We start from the raw sequence: 19,914 nt of genomic DNA on the forward strand, positions 1-19,914 counted from the left end.
TCTACAAGTATGGAAGACAATGCCAGTCCTGCAAGAAGTTCACCGGCTAACAGTTTGCATCTTGGTCAATTCAACATGCTGCTTTTGATCTTGACAACAAACCACCCTAAATTCAGGCCCTCTCAAAGAGCACCTTCTCCAGATATCATCCTTCACAGAAGCTACCTGGACATCTGCAAGGAGCAGGGCCTTTTCATTTGTGGCACCTTCTTTTCAGACTGTTAGAAGGCAGGAAAGTACTTTTGCCTGGGAGGGCCTTTGGGCTCTGGGGGATGCAAGCACGCTGCTGCTGCTCAACGTGGCTTTATAAACATAGTACTTTCCTTTCTGGGGTGATTTTATTCCATACTGCTTTTTCTTTGTGTGTTATTATTGTAACCCACTTTCTGTGCCTCGTGAAAGGCTGAATGGTGCGCCACAGATATAGAAGCTGACCCAGACTTCCTTGCTCCACTTGTCCATGCCTTTTGGGAGTACTTACTGGGAGGTCTCACAGGCTGGGCTTGTCCCACAGCTGCCGCCACCTGTGGAATGCCAGGAGGCTGAGTCCCGGGAGCCTGTAAGGCTGGCGGATTACCCAAGATCCCTTGCTTATGTAAACGAGACCTCCGCTTCTCTTCTAGCTCCTTTTGTATTTTATATATTTTCTCTGCCAATAAATGGTAATATTCATCCTAGAAGGGGGAAAATGTTAGGATTAGGTTTTAGAATATATTAGAAAAAAGCAGCAAGGATGACTGATTAACACTGGCTTAAATTTTATTTTGCATGAAAGGTGATCTGAAGAGTTCTTCTTCATAACTTGAGTTTTAGGAATCTGAGCGCTATGCTGTGAAGACCAAGACACTTCCTGGAACTTGACCAAAAAGTAGACTCTTTGACAAAAGGAACAATGGCTAAGTTGGCAATAACAAGGCCAGAGCCAGTCCCGCTTCTGTCAATTTATGAAGGCTATCCCTAGTAAGATTACAGTATTTTCTTTAACCAGTTGATCTTCCTGCCTATGGACAGGAAGACTTCTAGGCACTCATTGGTTTGCTGAACAAAGGAGGCGCAGCACTCAAGATTTCAGGAATTATATAATAATCCCAGGCTGTTTCAGTGGAGGAACACAGTCGAAAGGAGCCACTTTCAGCCACACAGGACTTCACAAGGCCAAGCTCTTGTCTGGTACAGAACCTACCCTACTGTTAGCTGATTCATACATATCCCCTTCTACTTTCCTAGCGTAAGCCACCAGATTCTCCATCCGGCGATCTTTCAGTGCTGCTGGGTCAGGAGTTGGGAAGATGGCTTGCACGCTGAAGAAAGAAGAGACATAAATTCCATCACGAATGCTGCTGGAAGACCTGGGTAAACCTTACTTTCCCCTATCTGCCCACACCATGCAAAATGATTTCAAAAGCCCAGTTTTCAGGTAATTGGGAGAGATTCGGTCTTCCCCTAGGATGGCATAATTGAAATTGATGATAGCTACACCCTGAGAGAAAATGTGGGTCTAGGGTTGGGTTGTTGAAAATAAAAATGTAAGTGGAAAGAATGGAGAATCTTCTTAAACCAGTTCTGACTGTAACCCTCCAACCCCCCCGAAGCCTTCAGACCCATGAAACCCCCAAACGCCAAGGAGCAGGGCTGCAGCTCTGGCAAGACTCTTGCCCTGCCCTGTCCCGCAGCAAGTCGGGTCCACCCATGCAACACACTTACAGTTTGTGCACTAAGTGATTGCGCAGGTCCTGAGTGACATGCTCGTGCCAGGCTTTCCTCACTCCGGTGCTTGAAGGTGGTGCAGCTGTGGGCATCGAATTTGTGCCATCATTCATTAAGGAGCTGAGAAAGAAAAGGCAGTGAGGGAAACTCTTGAAGCTCTCTGTTGCATTCCAGAAAAGTCTTGTTTTTAAGGCTAAGAAATTATCCAGTAACTGACTACAACAGAGCAGGTAATGAAATTCAAGTGCAATTTTGCTTTTGAAGGGAAAATAGAAAACAAAGAACTGAGGAGTTACTTGGAAAAGGGGACTATGAAACAACTGGGAGAAAAAGAGTGACTAAGGACTAGTTATTTCTACAACTGAAAATAGGAATCATGTGTAAACACTCAACAACCCTTTAAAAACATTTCTTACTTTGCTGCCCCAAGTGAAGTCGGAAGCGCAGTTTCTGGGATCATGCTAGGTTGCTGGTCTGTTATTCCTCCAGCAGTCAGATTCATTTGATTAGTTCCTTTGGAATAAGATTATCCCTCGTTTAGTTCAGAGGAAATACCAGTCAATTCACACCATTAAATCACTAGCATTTTTATATGTACCGTAGGATAGATCAAGCAAGATCCTTAACTGTATAAATAGCGGTCCTACCATATTCACTATTTTAAATATATGTTTGTTGTTGTTTAGTCGTTTCTGACTCTTCGTGACCCCCTGGACCAGAGCATGCCAGGCACTCCTGTCTTCCACTGCCTCCTGCAGTTTGGTCATTTCCAAAGTTTTAGTATATACATTACACCTTTTCCCTTACAAGTCACCTCTCTCAGGACTTCCTGGTCCATCTCTCCTTGGCATTCTACTCAAACAGTATTCTGCTGCAGATCCTTTTCTTCCACCCTATTTCATCTCATATATTTACCTTGTTGTTGTTAACTGTGGTTAACAGATTCACTATTCTCCCCCCCCCCCAAGTTCTACACCAGGAAGGATGAATCTGTGGCGCAAGCGTGGGTGTCAAGGAGGACAAGAGAGAGAGAGAGAGAGAGAGACCAAACACAAAAAGGGGAGGCTCCACTATTTTGCAGTTTGTGAATGAGGCTGCAGTTACATTTGTTTTTGTATTTCTAGTAAGATTTGTACCCCCTTCCCCTCCATGCCTCCCAAAGCAGTTAACATTCGTTTGAAACCCACCCCCCCACCCCCCGTCCTGCATGCGCCCGCACCTACCCAGTGCATTCATGGTTCTCATTTGCGGGTGAGCCTGGGGCTGGGCGGCTGGCTGGCCTTGGGGCACTTGGGGCGCCTGCAGGGGCGCCTGCTGGGACTGGTTGCCATAGGGCAGGCCAAGAGCTGCGTAGGCTCGCTGCATGGAACTGGGGTCAATGGGGTTTGGGTTGCTCAAAGAAGGAGTCGTTGCCTGTCCCGTGCCAGAGGCAATAGAATTCTGGATGCCACCAACTGGGGATCCCAGGAGTGCTGCAAAAGAGGAGGACAAAAGAAGCATGAAATGCTGTTGGACAGAGCAGAGGAACCTGGCCAAGATGTTCTTGGATTTTTAAAACCTTGACTGAATGGCCTTCATGCCCTGCCTTTCCTGGAAGAAGCTTGTGTCAGTGTACATGGTTCTCTCCCCCCCCCCCTTATCCTCACAACAACCCTGGGGTGTAGGTGAGGATGAGATGGCAAGGATCTTGAAATAACTCTGCCCTTTTACAGACTGGAGAGACCTGGGCCAATGATAAGAACCACACCCCACGGCCACACACGACTGAGGAGCAGGCGCATTAACTGACCCTTGCTCAGTTTGTGCTTCGATTCTTCTAGATGCTGTGAGTGGAATCCAACATAGTGGAATTGGACTTGTGCAACGAGATCCCACCTTTCTCCTCAGTTCTGCAGTCTTACAAGCATGCCAAAACCATCTCTGAGGGGTGGGGTCCCTCAACCCTCCACAGCAGATTGTAAAGGGGTGCTGGGGGTGTTGAAGGCAGGGGGAGAGATCCCATCACACCTTCTCATGTAGAGACGGCATGAGAGACACCCTTACAGTTTTATGCATGATTATCTCAACTTGCTAGCGCAGGTTTGCGAACTAGCAAATCACAAAAATAATCAGAAGGGGAATTAGGCTAGCATTACATTTACACTGGACTTCTTCAGGGCAGAATCTCCTAAGTATGTATTCCAAACCAGACTTTTCTGAACACTGGTGAATACGTACGTTGCTGGTTTCTCTTGTCACTGGCATTTTTCAATGGGAGACACACAGGACAATCGTGCCGCGTGCAATTCTTCCAGTGGGATATGATCTGACGTGACGATGCACAGTGGGCAACTAGGACAAGAAGAGAAACCATATGCAACATCTTTATAGTTTGAAGGATCTCAGTTCCACTCTGAGGTCACCTGTTTTCTCCAGTAAATGCTGCAGGAGCATTTGAAAGTTCACATCTATGAACAAGGAGCATTACTGGAAAAAGCAAAGCAGACAATGCAGCAGGAGAACATTCTACATTGGTGTAGAAACGGAACACTGACAGTGTCACCTACTAGACTAATGAAGATAAGGGGACACAAATAATTTCCTTATTCTATTTTATCGTTTTAAAAAGGCTGTCATGACTAAATGGTCTCCTACCAAAGGTAAGTAACAGTAACTTATAAAAATGAAATATCTGAAAGATGCTTCATCTATTTAAAGCTGTTTAGAGGTTCTTGGCAGGTAAAAGGATATATCTAAATATGCATAAATGGCAAACTCAAATAAGATTATTAAACATTAAATCCACCTTCCATGACCATAATAACATAACCCTCAACATGCCACTCAACTATAATGGACGGAAAGGACAAGAAATGCAATTCGTACACACTGCACAGCTGATATCCCAAAGATATGGACTCAGCACTGATGCTTCGCCACCAGAAATACAAAAAGTAAACCTCAGAATTCTTAGCAAGAGAATGCCAATTGAGCTTAAATCCACTCATAGGGCTTTTGCAATTGCGCCCCCAAAAGGGAGTAGAGATTGTGTCTCAAAAGACCAGGCCCCATCCTGCAACCTCAGCCCCTCACAGTTCTTCCAAAGCAACAACACACCCCACTTTAGCCATTAATCCTTGAATAAATGCAATGTGATGAAACAAAGGTGGACATTGTGAAGGAAAATGCTACGGACACTGTAGAGGGAGTTCTCCTTCCTCCACTGGAGGCCCAAGTCTGTTTCTCCTGGGCAAACAGATCCAGAGCAGGGAAACTGAGAGCAGGCAATGTTTTCAAGTCCAGACCCCCCACTCTGCTCAGGCAATACTTCCACCTGGACTAGGAGGGCAGGGCCTGGGCGGACGGCAGTTTTTGTTTTATTATGTATTCTAATTATTTTTGTTTTGTTTCGTTACGAACTGCCCTGGGATCTTTGGATGAAGGGTGGTATACAAATTTTTTTTTTTTTAATTTTTTATTAAATTTTGACATAAATATATTTCACAAACATACAAAAGACAAAATGGAAAAGAAAAAACAGAAAAAGAGAAAAAAACAAACAAACAAAACATGAAATACATACAACTTTGATGACATTGATCGACTTCCCTTTATCTCGATTTCGGAAATTATTATCTTGTTTATCTATCTGCTGTGTCTATTCCTTAATAAAACTTTTTACGTAGTAAGCGTTATCTCATGCCTACTGTGATTTCTATAAGTACATATGTGTTTCTGATCAACATTTTAATTTTCCCCTTGTCTCTATTTCCATATATATCCTAAATTTATCCCATTCATTGTTAAATTTTGCACTTCTTTGATTTCTTATTTTCTGTGTCAATTTAGCCAGCTCCAAATAATCAGATAATTTAAGTTGCCACTCCTTTAGTGTTGGGATTTTTGGTGTTTTCCAGTACTGTGCTATGAGGGTTCTGGCGGCCACCGTTGCATATTGAAAAAAGGTTCTATCTTCTTCTTTGATATCCTTACCAATTATCCCCAGCAGGAAGGCTTCGGGTTTTTTAACAAACATGTATTTAAGAGGGTGGTATACAAATTTAAACAAACGAACAATAGCAACAATAACAGGACAAGTCAAAGCCCTCCATGCCACGGCCTGCACAGTTGGCCTTGGGTTGCAGTGCCCAGGAAGCGGCTCCTCCGTTGTCGTCCCCCCACCACAGTGGACTGCAAGCTGGACTGGGATAGGGAGAAGCCCCAAAGGTTTGAGAAACAGTTTAATACAGACATTCTCCAAGCCTTTCAAGACCACTCCCACCACCACCAGCAATGCCTGGTCTAAGAGAACCCATCCTGGAGCCAAATATCTTAGCTGCTCTCCAAACATCTGCTGCGTGCCACACTTCTTCCCTGCGGCTTTGGATCTTGCAAACAAACATTGAAACAGGAATCACAACAGGTTTAAAGCCTGTGCAAAAGCAGAATTCAGAGGGAGGTCTAATTCTGGCTGCCATGAACCTATGAGGGAGGACAGTGGTAGGTTTGGTCTGCTGGGGCAGCATGCCACTGCAGGAAGGCCTTACAAACCTTTCGTTACTAGCCAGCTGCGGGGGAAATGCCTGCCCACCACACGAACGGGGACCCTGGCCTCACACTGCACTGCCATCTTATTGGTAGGCAAACTTTTTGAAGTCAAGAGTCACATTCCTGGAACAGAAAAGCAGCCTGCTCTCCCTTTTGCTCTCATATCCTTTGAAGGATTGTGAGAACGCTCTCAGTGAAATTCACCTTGGTTTCAGCAAAGCATTAGACAAAAATCTCCATGACATTTGGGTTAATTAACTGGCTAAAGGCAGGGTAGATGATAAAAACCATCAGGTGGGTTCACAGCTGGTAAAAAAAGAGTGCTCCAGAGGGATGCATGCCCATCAACGCTCTGCATCAAGTCGGGGGGAAGTTCCAAGCAGGTGCTGGAGGCTATCGTGGGAGCAGCCTTGTTACATTTTTATCAATGACTTAGATCAGGTATGTCCAACTTCCAAGAGACTGCAATCTACTCCCAGTATGAGTAGTCTGCTGCAGCAGCTACAAAAACAGGCCAATACAAGTTTAGGCTGCTTCAGCAGAACCACCGTTTCTAAGAAGAAACATCATGGTACACCTGTACCAGCACAACCAGATGCCTTCATTTGCCCTAGCTGCAACAAAACATATTCCCCCCCGTATCGTCCTCTACAGCCACAGCAGACGCTGTAACTCTCCAATGGTTTGACTTCACCCCTGTACGCACACTCTTCCACTGTCTCCCGAGACAAACAGATGCCAACCAGTGTTTCTAAGTGGTGAGAATTAACAGGCCCACTTTATTCTGCATTAGTAAGACTGCATCTGGAGTCCTGAGTCTAGCTCTGGGTGCCACACTTCCAAGAACGCAGGCAAACTGGGATAGGTTCAAAAGGGGAATGAAGTTCGTTGGCAGTATGAGAAACAAGTCTTATGAGGAAAGGTTGAAGACTGAGGGGAGGCACAGCAGCCCTCTTCCAACCCATGAAGAGTTGTCCCAGAGAAGAGAGCAAAGAGGAAACACGCAGGTTTAACAGCATTAAGATCAATGGGGTAGATTTCAGCTTAACTTTAGAAGAGTAGGAACAGCTTGGCAATGGAAGCAGTTTTCTGGGAAGGGGGCCTCCAGCAGAGGGTGGGCAGTCATCTCTTTGTCATGTGTAGGGAGGGGGGAGTCTAGCTCTGGATCTCCAACTTTAGCAGGGGGTCAAGCTAGATGCCTACATGGTCAGGGTGGGACTTGTGACCCCAACTTGCTCAGCCTGCCAAAGTACTTCTGAAAGGATCCGAGTGTCCTGTCTGTCTCCTGCAGCAGGTTTGTTGCAAGACCTTGAGGACTGCAGAGAAAAGCAGCAGCAGCCTGGAACCTTCTGATGAGGCCAACAGGTGTGCTTCTAGAGGCAATCTCCAAATCAATACTTATTATCCCATCTGCCTCCAAGTGAACCGAGGCATGGTGAGAGTTTCAAAAACAATATAGGACTAAACCACAAGGGAGGGAATTAACCCCCAATGCCAGAAGCCCTGGAGAGCTACCTATTCCCTTTATGGGCTGGTCTGGAATTGGAGAAGTGCCTCCTGTTGCAATGAAGCCAACTGGGCCATGACGCTCAAACTTAAGGAGGCCCAGTTTCACTGGCCAGAGAGAGGGACACAGTCGTGCAGAAGACAAACAACGGAGAACCATATACCACAGACCTCCTGACAAGGTTTTAAACCCTTGCTCTTACCTTGACAGGCCTTTCCAGCTTGACAATGTGTCATATGGTTGAGGACATTTTTCATGGTTCGGCAGTGGGGAAGGGCACATGGCCGCACCTCTCCGTTGGCTTGCTCTCGTCTCTGACACTTGTGAGCATGAAGTAGCAGAACCAACTGTTGCTGAATAAGTTTGCGTTTCTCAGGGTCAGCTGTTGGCCCGGCTGCCATTGCCTGCGTTGGGACAATTCCCACCTGCTGTACCTGGGTTTGCATTTGAGACTAAAAAGAAAGACAAAACATTTTTGTATCACCTTACGAAGCTTCACTTAGGGCAGAACAACTTGCAAAGCAATCTTATTAAAGAGCATCCCTTTGATCACCATCTCAAACTATTTTGCCACAACTAACAGCCACTAAGCTTCCACCATGCAATTTTTAGCATTTACTTTGTGGGAGAACTTATAGCTATGCACTCTACCCTGGACATAAATACTCAGAAGTGTCAGTAAATTCAATGGGAACTCCTGAGGTGTGCTGTGAACCAGGTGTATGCATGATTCTAAACATGTTGCATGCAAGTCTCGCTCCTTTCAATGCAGTTGTCATCCACATGAGATTAGATGAGAATGACTGACAGTTTAAGCTACTTTGCCTCCATCTGAAAGCACCTGTTGTTGTCTACTTCCACATTTGTTGCTTCCCCTTTTAATAATATTTCAGCAGGCAGTATGTTCTCTTGCTAAATTATCACCAAATCATAACTAGCACTCCAAGCAGTTCAATGTGGACCACCTCAGACATACTTGGAAGTCAATTCACACTTCTCCAGATCACATTTGTCAGTTTAAAGCTGGTATTTTTAAAAGCTATCATTTTTAGTTTGGGAAACAGGCAAACCATTCATGCTTATTCAGCAAAGAAAAAGTTGCTGCCATCCCAAAGAATTAGAGATATAAAACAAAAACTGCAGTGCTTTTCCTGGGCCAACAATAGCTGGCATAGAAGTGTCCTAACAGAAGCAGGCACTGTTCCTCAGACTTTGCTAAGTATGTTCTGCAGGTAAAGAGAGCAGTACACTTTCAGGTCAGCAGGTACTGACTGGCCCAACGTCGCCTTCTTTTGAACAAGGCAGTTTCTGAAGGGAGCCCATCCGCTTCACTTCTGAAGACACATCCAAAACCCTGACCAATGTGGGGATGACCCACTGGGGAAGCTGCCAAGCCCAGCAGCCCCACCAATGCTGGGGCTCTAGTGTGCAGAGAGACAGCTTGCTCTTCTCTGCTAGAGGCCTCCAGCTCCTGCCTTCTCAGCAAGTGGAAGAACAGAAAGGCAGGGAACCCCAACATTTCTCCTTCATTCTACAAAAGCAGCACCTGGTTCCTCCTTGGTTTGGAAAATGCTCACAAGTAACTTCAAAAGCTTTAAGGATTGGTGGCTCCTGCAGGCAGCCAGAATCTGGACCATTTCTAAGGCCTCAGAAAACCTCAGGCCTTGGCCTTTATTTTATTATTATTACTTGCTAAATTATTTATTAAATTTGTATAGTGCCCTTTGCCTGCAGGTCTCAGGGCAGTTACGATGTAAAAACACAATATAAAAGTATAAGATACATAATAAAAACAAACACAACCCAATAACCTGTGCCCTTCCCAACACATTTTAGAAGGGCATTAGGCATCAATCAACCCAAGGCCTGGCTACAGAGGAAGCTTTTCACCTGGCGCCTGAAGGTGTACGCTGAAGGTGCCAGGAGAACCTCCCTGGGGGGAGGATTCCACAAATGGGGAGCCACTGCAGAACAGCAGGAGAAAGCGTACGGGGCTGGATCAGGAAGGGGGAAATGAAGAACACTGCCTCCTCTTATGACAGTAGGCTCTTCTGCTGAATCAAAAGCTGTTCTGTGACATGGATGGCAGCACTGGATTTAACATCAAATATCATTTATGTTCATATATAGCACCATCAGGGACTCGGGTGGCACTGTGGGTTAAACTACAGGGTCTAGGGCTTGCCGATCAGAAGGTCGGCGGTTCAAATCCCCACGACGGGGTCCCTGCTCCTGCCAACCTAGCAGTTCGAAAGCATGTTAAAGTGCAAGTAGATAAATAGGTAGCGCTCTGGTGGGAAGGTAAAAGGCGTTTCGGTGCACTGCTCTGGTTTGCCAGAAGCAGCTTAGTCATGCTGACCACATGACCCGGAAGCTGTACGCTGGCTCCCTCGGCCAATAAAGCGAGATGAGCACCGCAACCCTAGAGTCGGCCATGACTGAACCTAATGGTCAGGGGTCCCTTTACCTTTACCTATAGCACCATCAGTGTGCCTAATGCTTTAGAGCAGTGGTTTTCAATTAGTGTGTCGTGGCACCCTGGGGTGCCTTGAATGATGGTCAAGGGTGCCACGGGCAACCCTGGCCTCTGTCCCTCTTTCCTTCCCTCCTTCCTCTGATGCCCTCTTGCGTCTCTGCTTCCCAGAGGCTTGCACAGTTGTTTATTGCAGCAGCCCCAGTGACAAGCTCTGCAGGCGAGTGCTGCCTCTGGGGCTGGCTAGGGGGTGCTGGTCGCCAGGAGCTGAGGTGGCCTCAGAGCGAGCAAGCAAGCAAGCAAGCAGGCAGGCCAGGGAGCCCAGCCAGCCAGTCCACCAGCCCCTGGGGTTGGGAATGGACAGACTAGTGGGAGGTCAGGCAGGCAAGCAGGCAGTGCGCTGGCCTTTCTTGTGTTTGCTGTGTGCAAGGCCTGCCTGCCTGGGAGCTGAGTGCCCAATGCTGAAGGGAGCCTTTCCACCATGTAGGCCTGGCAACGCCCACTGCTGCCTCCCCAGATAAGGTGAGGGCCTCATGTTCTCCTCTGGACCAGTAAGGCTGGGGGCATCCTCTTCCCAGGCCCCTCTCTTTTGGGGGGGGGCAGCTCAGAGACCAGGGGCAGCAGCAGCAGCAGCAGCTGATTGCAGGACTCCCAAGGAGAGGGGAGAGGAGAAGAGGCTGCCAGCTCTGGGGTGACATAACTGGGCTCCCAAGCTAGGGTTGCCATTCACCTGGAATTTCCCAGACATAGCCGGGAAACAGCTGTCAGAAACAGTGTCAGGGTGGAAATCGCTGAAATGTCCGGGAAAAATCTAGACGTATGGTAACCCATGTTGAAAGTGTAGATTTTGGTGAAATTCCTTTAAAACAGGAGCTCAAAAACCAAAAAAGGAGAAAAAAGCTCAACAACTTTGCCAAAAAAGTGCTCAACAACTTTTGTGTCCAGATTTCCACTTTTTGAAATATGGCAACCCTATCGTAAGCCCCACAGGGGTGCTGCAAAAAGAACGTAGTTGGTCAAGGGATCCACTGACTCAAAAAGGTTGAGAAGGAGGACAGGCCATTCTGTGTTCAGGAGCAAACCCTCTAAAATTTGAGAAAAAGAGGCAGAGGAAGGGGAAGGAGAGGCATGAGAAAAGAGGGAGGCAATGTGTGGTTCTTCCAGCTGCGCATGCTTAAGATTACACACAGCGCATGGGAACTAGGGGGTGAAAATGTGTCTTGAAGAAGCGTTTAAATGACAAGAGGTGGCAACATGTGAGGAACTCCAAGCACTGGTGGCCGCAAGGGAGAAGGGCGAGCAAAGATCAGAGCTGGAGAAAGGGCATGCAAGGCTCTGAATGCAAGACAAGGAGCGTGACGAGCAGCATCTGGGAATGGGATTTTAGGACAGGTGTCAGGTGATCAGAGAGGTGAGGAATAATTTTGGCAGCAGAGTGCTGAACAGACACAAAGAGACCAAGGTTAGATAACGGAAGACCAATGAAAAATATAAGGTCCCTTCCCCACCACGTTTTTCTTCTGACAAAAATATAAATTTATTGAAATTTTTAAAAACGATCAGTAAGTCTTTTACCCACTTGCTCACATTCAATAACACACACATACGTACATGTGAAAATTGATCCCTGGATGAAATATTCAGATATCAATCTTAAAATGAATACAGCTGATTCTTCATTTTCCATGTCGCTTAAATTCAGCATGTAATTTAGCCCTGCAGTCATTAAACACAGTTCTCTTTCAATAAAACTAAAGCAGGGACCCACCCAACCCACTCAGCCATTTCCTTTCTAAGGTTGTGAACAGCCCTGAGACCGGCAGGTATAGGATGGTATACAAATTTAATTAATTAATTAATTAATTTTATAGGGCTGCATTATCAGGGTTTGTTTTGTGGTCTCTAACTGTGCCCAAATACACCTGAAGAAGTGTGTATGCACATGAAAACTAATACCAAGAACAAACTTAGTTGGTCTCTAAGGCGCTACTGGACAATTTTTTTATTATTATTTTTTTGTAAAGGCCATGGGGTTTACTAAGGTCACCCAGGGACAGTGTGTGCAGAGATCCCAATAGAAAGAGGAGAAAAGCAGTGGAAGAGCTTATGCCTACCAAAAAACTGAAAGAATGCTTAAGTAAGAGGAGAATCGTGGAAACCTAACGCATAAAAGGAATCAAGTAGGGAAGAGTGATCAAGTATCAAAGGTGTTTGAAGTATCAAGGTTTTAGATTTTGCAGTGTGGAGGGCCAGTGGTCTTTGTGAAGGCAGGGGAATGCTGAGGGTGGGGACAGACACCAGATTTAGAGGTTGAGAGTGAAGCTGGAGGAGGAAAAGTCATGGCAGATGGAGCATGCTCTAAACAAGGAAGGTGGACCAAGAGATGGTTTCTTGAGGAGGTATTGACACATTTGAAATGGGGCTGGGGGCGGGTGGGCTGGGAAAAGGAGCAAAGTGTCTGATTGTGTGAAGGAGAATAATGGAAGGACAGATGGCAACCTAGAAAACAGGACAGGATGAGGTGGGCACATCTGGAGAGTTTAGAGAAGGACAGCAGGGTAGTCAATTCATCAAGCAAGGCAGACAGGAGGAAAGATTAGAAGGGACAGCTAGAAGATGAAAAGATCATAGCAAACTGTTTCTAGAGTTTACTCCAACTCACATTTATGGTTAAAAATCTGAGGTTTCCAAATCCTGAATGGTCTTGCACTGCCACCTACCTCAATTTTTTCAGAAGCAAAAAGTGTTTTGAGCTGCCAAACATGAGCAAATAAAACCCTCCAACTCATTTACAGAAGTATATTCCTTCCTTGATATAGAGACTGAAGAGATTACATGCACTATATGTTTGAAAAACACCCCTTTCATTCATAGATACGTTTCCCACTATCCATTTTTTTGAAGCAGAAAGTTGCATAACAATTAATGTTTCTCATTAGCTTCCTTATTATCACAAAAGTTGCTAACAGATGAAATTCCAGCAGCACGACCCATCAGAGCTGTTCCTGAAAACTGCTGAAATGAATGCTGCACAAGGATGCCAAATATCCAGCTAAGAAACAGTATCTGCGCATGTGCATCTTAGCAGGTAGTCTGGTAAAACGGTCCAAAATATCACACTGACTGCTGTGACTCCAAGCTATTCAGGGTGCCTCTATTTCACCATGTCCAGATCCAACCCAATTTCTACTGAATATAAGAAGTTGTCTTTTTCAGGGCAATTTTTACAGGCTTAGAAAGTTTGTGTCAATGGAAGGCATACAAGAACTATGGAGAAAAATTGTGAGCTGCAGAAAACTCACCATATTTGGCACACTGGTAACTGAAACACTTTTGATGTCTGAAGGAAAAGGAGACAAGCTATTTGCCATGCCTGGCTTATTTGGTAATGGAGAGTTGACTCCTGCCGCTTCTCCCATCTGCTGCCCTCCAGCTTGACTAAATGGCTGCCCAAAGGGATTTGGGTTACTGGCCATTCCCATCTGGAATGAAAGCAACATGATTACCATTAGTGCCTTGAAGTCAACCAAATGCGGGTACAGACAGTAAGGAAAGCCATCTATTTTTCTGAGTCTCAGGTACAAAAGTACAGCTGGCTGAATGAATAACCTGCCCCTATCTTATGAGTTAGCGATCTAACCACAGGTATGGTTTTGCTTTACCCCAGCCACAAACGGCAAATATTTCTTTTGAAGAAATGAGACTTACTACTCAACATAAGCACACAACCCACAAAGAGGAAGTTGTTTGCCCGTTACCTTTTTATTCCTGCTTAGAACACTTAATAGTAAGGGCTGCATCCTTTGTGACGGCCCAAGGATAGCTAAAAGCTCTGCCCAAATAGTTTGGGCTGCAATCACATATTGGAAGTGGAAAGCAGAAGAGCAAATGGCAGCTTCTCTGTCTACTCTGACAGGCAATGCTTAAGAGTTTGCAGTTCTGATGCTTGAACTGGCAAGCCCCAAGCTCCTGAGACTGGACAGGCTACCTCCTGCCCCTCAAACCTCACTTTTGTGGCCTCCATAGTTTCTAAGCACTTTGGGCACAAGCAGAGCTTCAAGTGACTACTGCTCTTTGTAAGTTTCATCATTTTAAGTGATATGAACTTTTTCTACCATTGTGACTTATTTCATCTTTATGCTCTACTAACAACCTTGAAAGTTACATTGTTCCTCAATTACTAATCAATTAATTACTCATCTGAAAATGTAATTATGCAAAATTTATAAAGGGGGGGGGGAACAACTGCTGAAACCTCAGTGCTGGGAGAGGTAAGTGCGGGGCTGTCAGCATGATGCACAAAGGGGCAGAATGGCAGCTGTTTTGCTCTCCCTTGAGTCAACCAGCCAACCAGGGTCCGGGAGGCTGCAGCGGCTGCCTCTCTCCTCTAAAGGTGATGCCATTTCCGCTGTGGGAGGCAGTGGAAGACAGAAGTGCCTGGCGTGCTCTGGTCCAGGGGGTTATGAAGAGTCGGACACGACTAAATGACCAAACAACAACATTTAGGAGTATTTTTAACTTGTATTTCCTGATTTATGGCTCTCTCTAAGCAAGCTACCAATTTTTTTCATTATCAGATGGGATGTTTTCCTCCAGTTGAGGCTCTCTGCCATTTGTGACACCAGTGGAGCAAACGGTAGCAAAGGAAAGCCATGATTCAGTTGCGTCCTGAGGGAGCACAATGCTATGCAGAACTAGAAAGTGCTAGGCATTAAGAGGCGTCCTACTGTGGAAAGTGACAGTGCCAAAGAACAACTCTGAAGCCCCACTTTTTTTTAGCCCTGTTCCCTGAAACCAATTGTCAGTGCATCTGAAAATGTAGGTGGTCAGTTTTCTACACCTTTTCAGTATTCAGGCCCTGCTGCAGGTGTGCTTGCATTAGAGTTTATAGATTCCCTTTCCACTCCCAACACCTCACATCTTCAGGATTCGGGGGCTGCGTGCTTCTGGAAAGCAGCTGCTGGAGACAGGAGTGGAACGGGACTCTTGCGCTTCACACTGAGCTTCAAGTGACTAGTCTGGACAAGCAAGGCTCCTCCAATATTCTTATGTTGCTGAATACAATGATTTACATGAGAAGTTGCCTTACACCTAAGACCAATGCTGTCTACTCTGGCACGCAGCAGCCCTCCAGGGTCTCTCCCATCACCTGCTTTTTTAACTGGAAATGCTGCCGGGAACTGAGCCTGTGATACCTTCTGTATGCAAAGAGCATGTTCTGCCAGTGAGTGGCAGCCTTCCCTGTGTAATTCTCGAACAAGGTTGCCTTAAGACAACATTCAAAGGGCAAACTTAGACAAACCTCTAACTCGGTCAGTGTAAAGCCCAGCACTTTTGCCGTGAATTAAATAGCGATTATGAAAAACATGCTTCCGGTTGCTTCAGTGTAGGTTAAGACATGCCTTTAAATGCTGGTCACAGTTCCACAAAGCCAAGCTGGCCTCTGCCCTTGCCCTCATTGCACTGTCTGCTACAATCTGCTGAAAGGGGTGTGTGTGTGTGACAGCATGTGCCTGCAACATGGAATGTGCACCCCCATATGGTGTGAGAAGGGACATACCTTTCTGGGGTTCTCTCTTCCTTTTTGTCATTTTATTTACAATGCCCTTACATCATCAGACTTACTGCACCCTCCTGTAAGTGTTGAGGATAGAGCCACATCAAAAGCTACCTCAGCATCTCATCTAATCAAAGGCCATCAACACCGGCCTTGCTTCCCATTCTGGGGCTGACCAGACACCTCTGAGCAGCTCACAATGAGGGCACAAGGCTAACTCCCAGGCCTGCTGTTTGTTCCTGGCACTGACCAGAGGAGCGCTGCATCTGAAGCACTCACAGATTTGTCCAATCGTTTTCTTATAGTCCATCTAAGCTACTTGTTGCAAAGAGTTCTCAAAGTCAATTATGCATTATGAGCAGAGAGGTACCTCCATCTAACCCCACCCTCAACACCCTGAGGAAAGCCACAATTTCAAACTACAATTCCCATCAGCCCTAGCACACATGAGCCAATGCCAGTGATGGGAGTTGTAGTACAGCAACATCTGGAGAGCCAGTGGTCCCCTACACCCTATACTTTCTAATTCAAGGTGCTCACATTAGTGCTTAAAGCCCTAAATTTTATCTATTCAATTGTTTATTTATTCAATTTGTATAGCACGCTTTATCTGAAAATCTCAGGGCGATTCATAACATAAAGATAAAAGATTAAAACACAAAATACATGACTTGTGCCCCAAATATCTGACCACCTCCATCCCTACTGACCTTCATGGGTGTTTAGATCTCTTTCTGAGTGAGTGGATCAGTTTGTGTCTCTTGGTAGTTCCACCACCTTCAAAAGTGTGGGGAATGGCATTCCGGGAAGACGCACCTCTTTGCCCTGGCCCTCAAGAGTTGCTTTGCTGAATTTGTACCATTCTGCTCCATTTAGAATGGCTTTCCTTGTTTTTATAATGGCAAGGATGCTATCTGTGGCACTGTTTGATCACTGGCTGAATGGACCTAGCTGAAGTGTGGGCATGGTCCAGAACCTGGCCTTGGCTATAAGAAGAGACTTTGGAAGCAGACCCACAGGAAGATGAAGGAGAAGGGACTGGTTGGCACTATCCTGGCCCCTGCCTGCTCTCCCGGCCAGAGAAAGAGGAGGGCGGGGAGAGAGTAAGTGTATTTGTCGGCATCAGTTGCTCGGCTGCCTTGTCCCACTTAGTATTTGCCTGCAGGTTAGAGGGGTCTTCTGGCTGAGTGAACGAAGCAAGAGTGGTAAGAACTCTCTGACCAACAGTGGGCTGGACTGTGGTCCGGTCATCCAAAAAGGGGCTGACACCAAAGGATATTGCCATTTGGGGGATTTGCAGGACAGTTAGGATTTTGTTTGATGGGTTCCTCCTGAGGAGTAGGAGGTAAGGGGAGCAATGTGGAGAAGGCATTTCAGTCTTCCAAATGGCAGTGTAAGGTGTGCTTACTGCTAGTGGGTACCTTATCATCTGTGGCCCTCGTCTCTGCACTGCGCTTAGCGGTGTTGGGTGATGGTGTTATGATTTGCCCAGGTGTGTGTGTGTCATAGGGGCTTACAGTGATATGACCCCAATTTCAGTGGTGGTGGACAGTGGAAGGTACAGTCTGAGCAGAGCGGTTGACTACCATCTCAGGCAGAGGCCTAGATGTTTGGTCCCCATCCTCAGTTTCAACCCACACTTCTCTGGAAGTCCCTGGGAGCTTATCTGGTGCCATTAAACACCAGATCAGCCTGTAACAAGGCCTTGTGCTGAAACTACGTGGGTAACGGTTTGGGAGCAACACTGGAAAAGGTCTAAAATTACATCCTTTAATATAATTCCCATTCAATGTAATGAAAAGTGGGGGGACGGGGACGGACGACCTGGAATTTTCCATTCCATTCCATGTTTGTAGAAGGAGAGTCCAGATTTTTGGAAGCAAAGTTTGTCAGTTAATAAAATAAATCTGTATCATGCTTCCAAGAAGCCCCATCCATGTTAAGAAAACCATGGCTATTGCATATTACTGGCATTGAAATACAGAAAGTGAAAATAATAGAAAAAGACAGACTGCAAAGTAGGGTCAGAAACGAAAAGGGGGAAGGCTGAAGTTTTGGAAAGTTAAAGGTGCAAGACGGCTGTAACTAGAACACTGACAACAAAACTGTTGCAAAAATACAGAATGTGGATGATAGAAAAGAGGTATCGACGTTAAACCTGCTTGCGGAAACTTAAGTCAGCCTAAAGTGAAGGAAGAGCTTCTAAATGAGTTTGACCAAAACAAAGTTGTAGGATAACTGGGATTCTAGGTGGATCAAAGAAAGAGGTAGAAACAGTGCAGGACTATAAAGACCAGAACATAGGTTGGAAAACCAGTGCAGTTGACCTTGCAGCTGTGGTTAGTAAGGCTCAATTCATTTTTTATAGAGTTACAAGCTTGGTGGATCAGGGGAATGCTGTGGGTGCACAGTGTATCTTGATTTCAATAAAGCCTATGATAAATTCCCCCATGATATACTTACGGACAAGATGGTAAAATGTGGCCTGGATGCAATAACTGTTAGGTGGATTTATAATTGGTTGACTGACCCAACCCAAAGAGTTGGGTTCACTAGCGCTTCCTTGTCATCATGGAGAAAAGGGACAAGTGGGGGACTGCAGGGCGGCAGGGCTCTGGCCTGGGCCTGGGCCTGTTGTTGTTCAATGTCTTTATAAACCAGGGTGAAGATACTGAGGGGGTGCTCATCCAATCTGCAAATGACACCATGCAGCATGCAGCAGAAAACAGAATTGGGATTCAATATGACCGTAACAGATTGGAGAACAGGGCCCAACCTAAGAAAATTAATTTCAGCAAAGACAAATGTAAGATTCTACACAGACAGGAATAACCAGCTGCACAAATAGAAGATGGGGGACACCTGGCTTGCCAGTAGCACATGTGAAAAAGATCTAGGCAGACCACAAGCTGAACATGAGTCCACAGTGTGATGCAGCAGCAAAAAAGCTCATGCTATTCTAGGCTGCATCAACAGAAGTCTAGTGTCCCGATCAAGGAAAGCAATAGTCCCACTCCATTGTGCCTTGGTCAGACCACACCTGGAGTACTGTGTCCAGTTCTGCGCACCATAATTTAAGGAGGATATTGACAAGCTGAAATGTGTGCAGAGGAGAGTGACCAAGATGATAAAGCGCCTGGAAAGGTTGAAGGAGCTGGGTATGTTTAGCCTGGAAAAGAGGAGACTGAGAGGAGATATGAGGGTCTTCTTCAAGTATCTAAATGCTGTCACTTAGAAGATGGAGCAAGCTTGTTTTCTCCTGCTCTGGAGGGTAGGACTTGAACCAATAATGATAATGATAATTTTATTGCTTATACCCCGCCCATGTGGCTGGGTTTCCCCAGCTACTCTGGGCAGCTTCCAGCAAAATATAAAACATAATAAAATGGCCTCAAGTGACAAGAAAGGAGATTCCAAATCAACATCAGGAAGACCTTTCTGATGGTAAGAGCTGTTTGACAGTGGAACAGTCTCCCTCGGAAGGTTGTGGACTCTCCTTTCTTGGAGGGTTTTGAGAAGAGGATGGGTGGCCATTGGTCATTTATGACCTAGCTGAGATTCCTGCATTGCAGGAGGTAGACTAGAGAACCATCAGGATTCCTTCCCACTTCCCTTCCCTGAAGAAGCTAGATGTACCTCTTCGCCAACAAGGAAAACATACAGCAACCAAGGGGCAAGCTCCACAAACTAGTGATTGAAAGATTTCACGGAAACATTAACTCAGGTTTCCTCAACCTCGCCCCCCCCCCAGATGTTTTTTTGGCCTACAACTCCTATAATCCTTAGCTAGCAGGACCAGTGGTCAGGGATGATGAGAATTGTAGTCTCAGAACATCTGGAGGGCCAAGGTTGAGGAAGCCTGCCTTAACTGCTGGTAGGGATTTGGAACCAATATGACTTCCATTCACAAGAACACCAAGCTAAATTACCTAAAATCCTTTCTGGGTGGGGCAACAGCTGCAAAACCTTAACCCAAGTAAAAAGGACAACTGATATCTTGGCCTTCTGCCACATAGATAATGTCCGTGAGACTCAAGTACACAGTCTGGAGTCCATGGGAGTTCTCTTCAATACCGATGGAAGTCTGTTGTCCTTTATCACATGCAATTTCAGTGGCCTGCCAGCAAAACTAGCTGCTGACCA

The 19,914-nt window shown here is 45.8% G+C and overlaps 1 protein-coding gene across 3 annotated transcripts in view; it reads right to left on the reverse strand.

Moving 5' to 3' along the window:
* Positions 1-19,914, reverse strand: part of CREBBP (CREB binding lysine acetyltransferase) — a 61,978-nt gene that overhangs the window by 34,617 nt on the left and 7,447 nt on the right. For 2 of the 3 annotated variants that reach the window (XM_079952943.1, XM_079952945.1), the window contains exons 3-10: positions 13,517-13,696; positions 7,944-8,193; positions 3,925-4,038; positions 2,931-3,179; positions 2,124-2,220; positions 1,705-1,827; positions 1,184-1,301; positions 482-674 (exon numbers count right to left, since the gene is read on the reverse strand). In XM_079952943.1, coding sequence (XP_079809069.1) covers positions 482-674; positions 1,184-1,301; positions 1,705-1,827; positions 2,124-2,220; positions 2,931-3,179; positions 3,925-4,038; positions 7,944-8,193; positions 13,517-13,696 — 1,324 coding nt within the window. The remainder of the gene's footprint in view (positions 1-481; positions 675-1,183; positions 1,302-1,704; positions 1,828-2,123; positions 2,221-2,930; positions 3,180-3,924; positions 4,039-7,943; positions 8,194-13,516; positions 13,697-19,914) is intronic. The other variant, XM_079952944.1, reaches the window with a different exon arrangement.

Source organism: Podarcis cretensis, assembly GCF_951804945.1.
Source record: "Podarcis cretensis genome assembly, chromosome: 14".
Classification (NCBI taxonomy): Eukaryota; Metazoa; Chordata; class Lepidosauria; order Squamata; family Lacertidae; genus Podarcis; species Podarcis cretensis.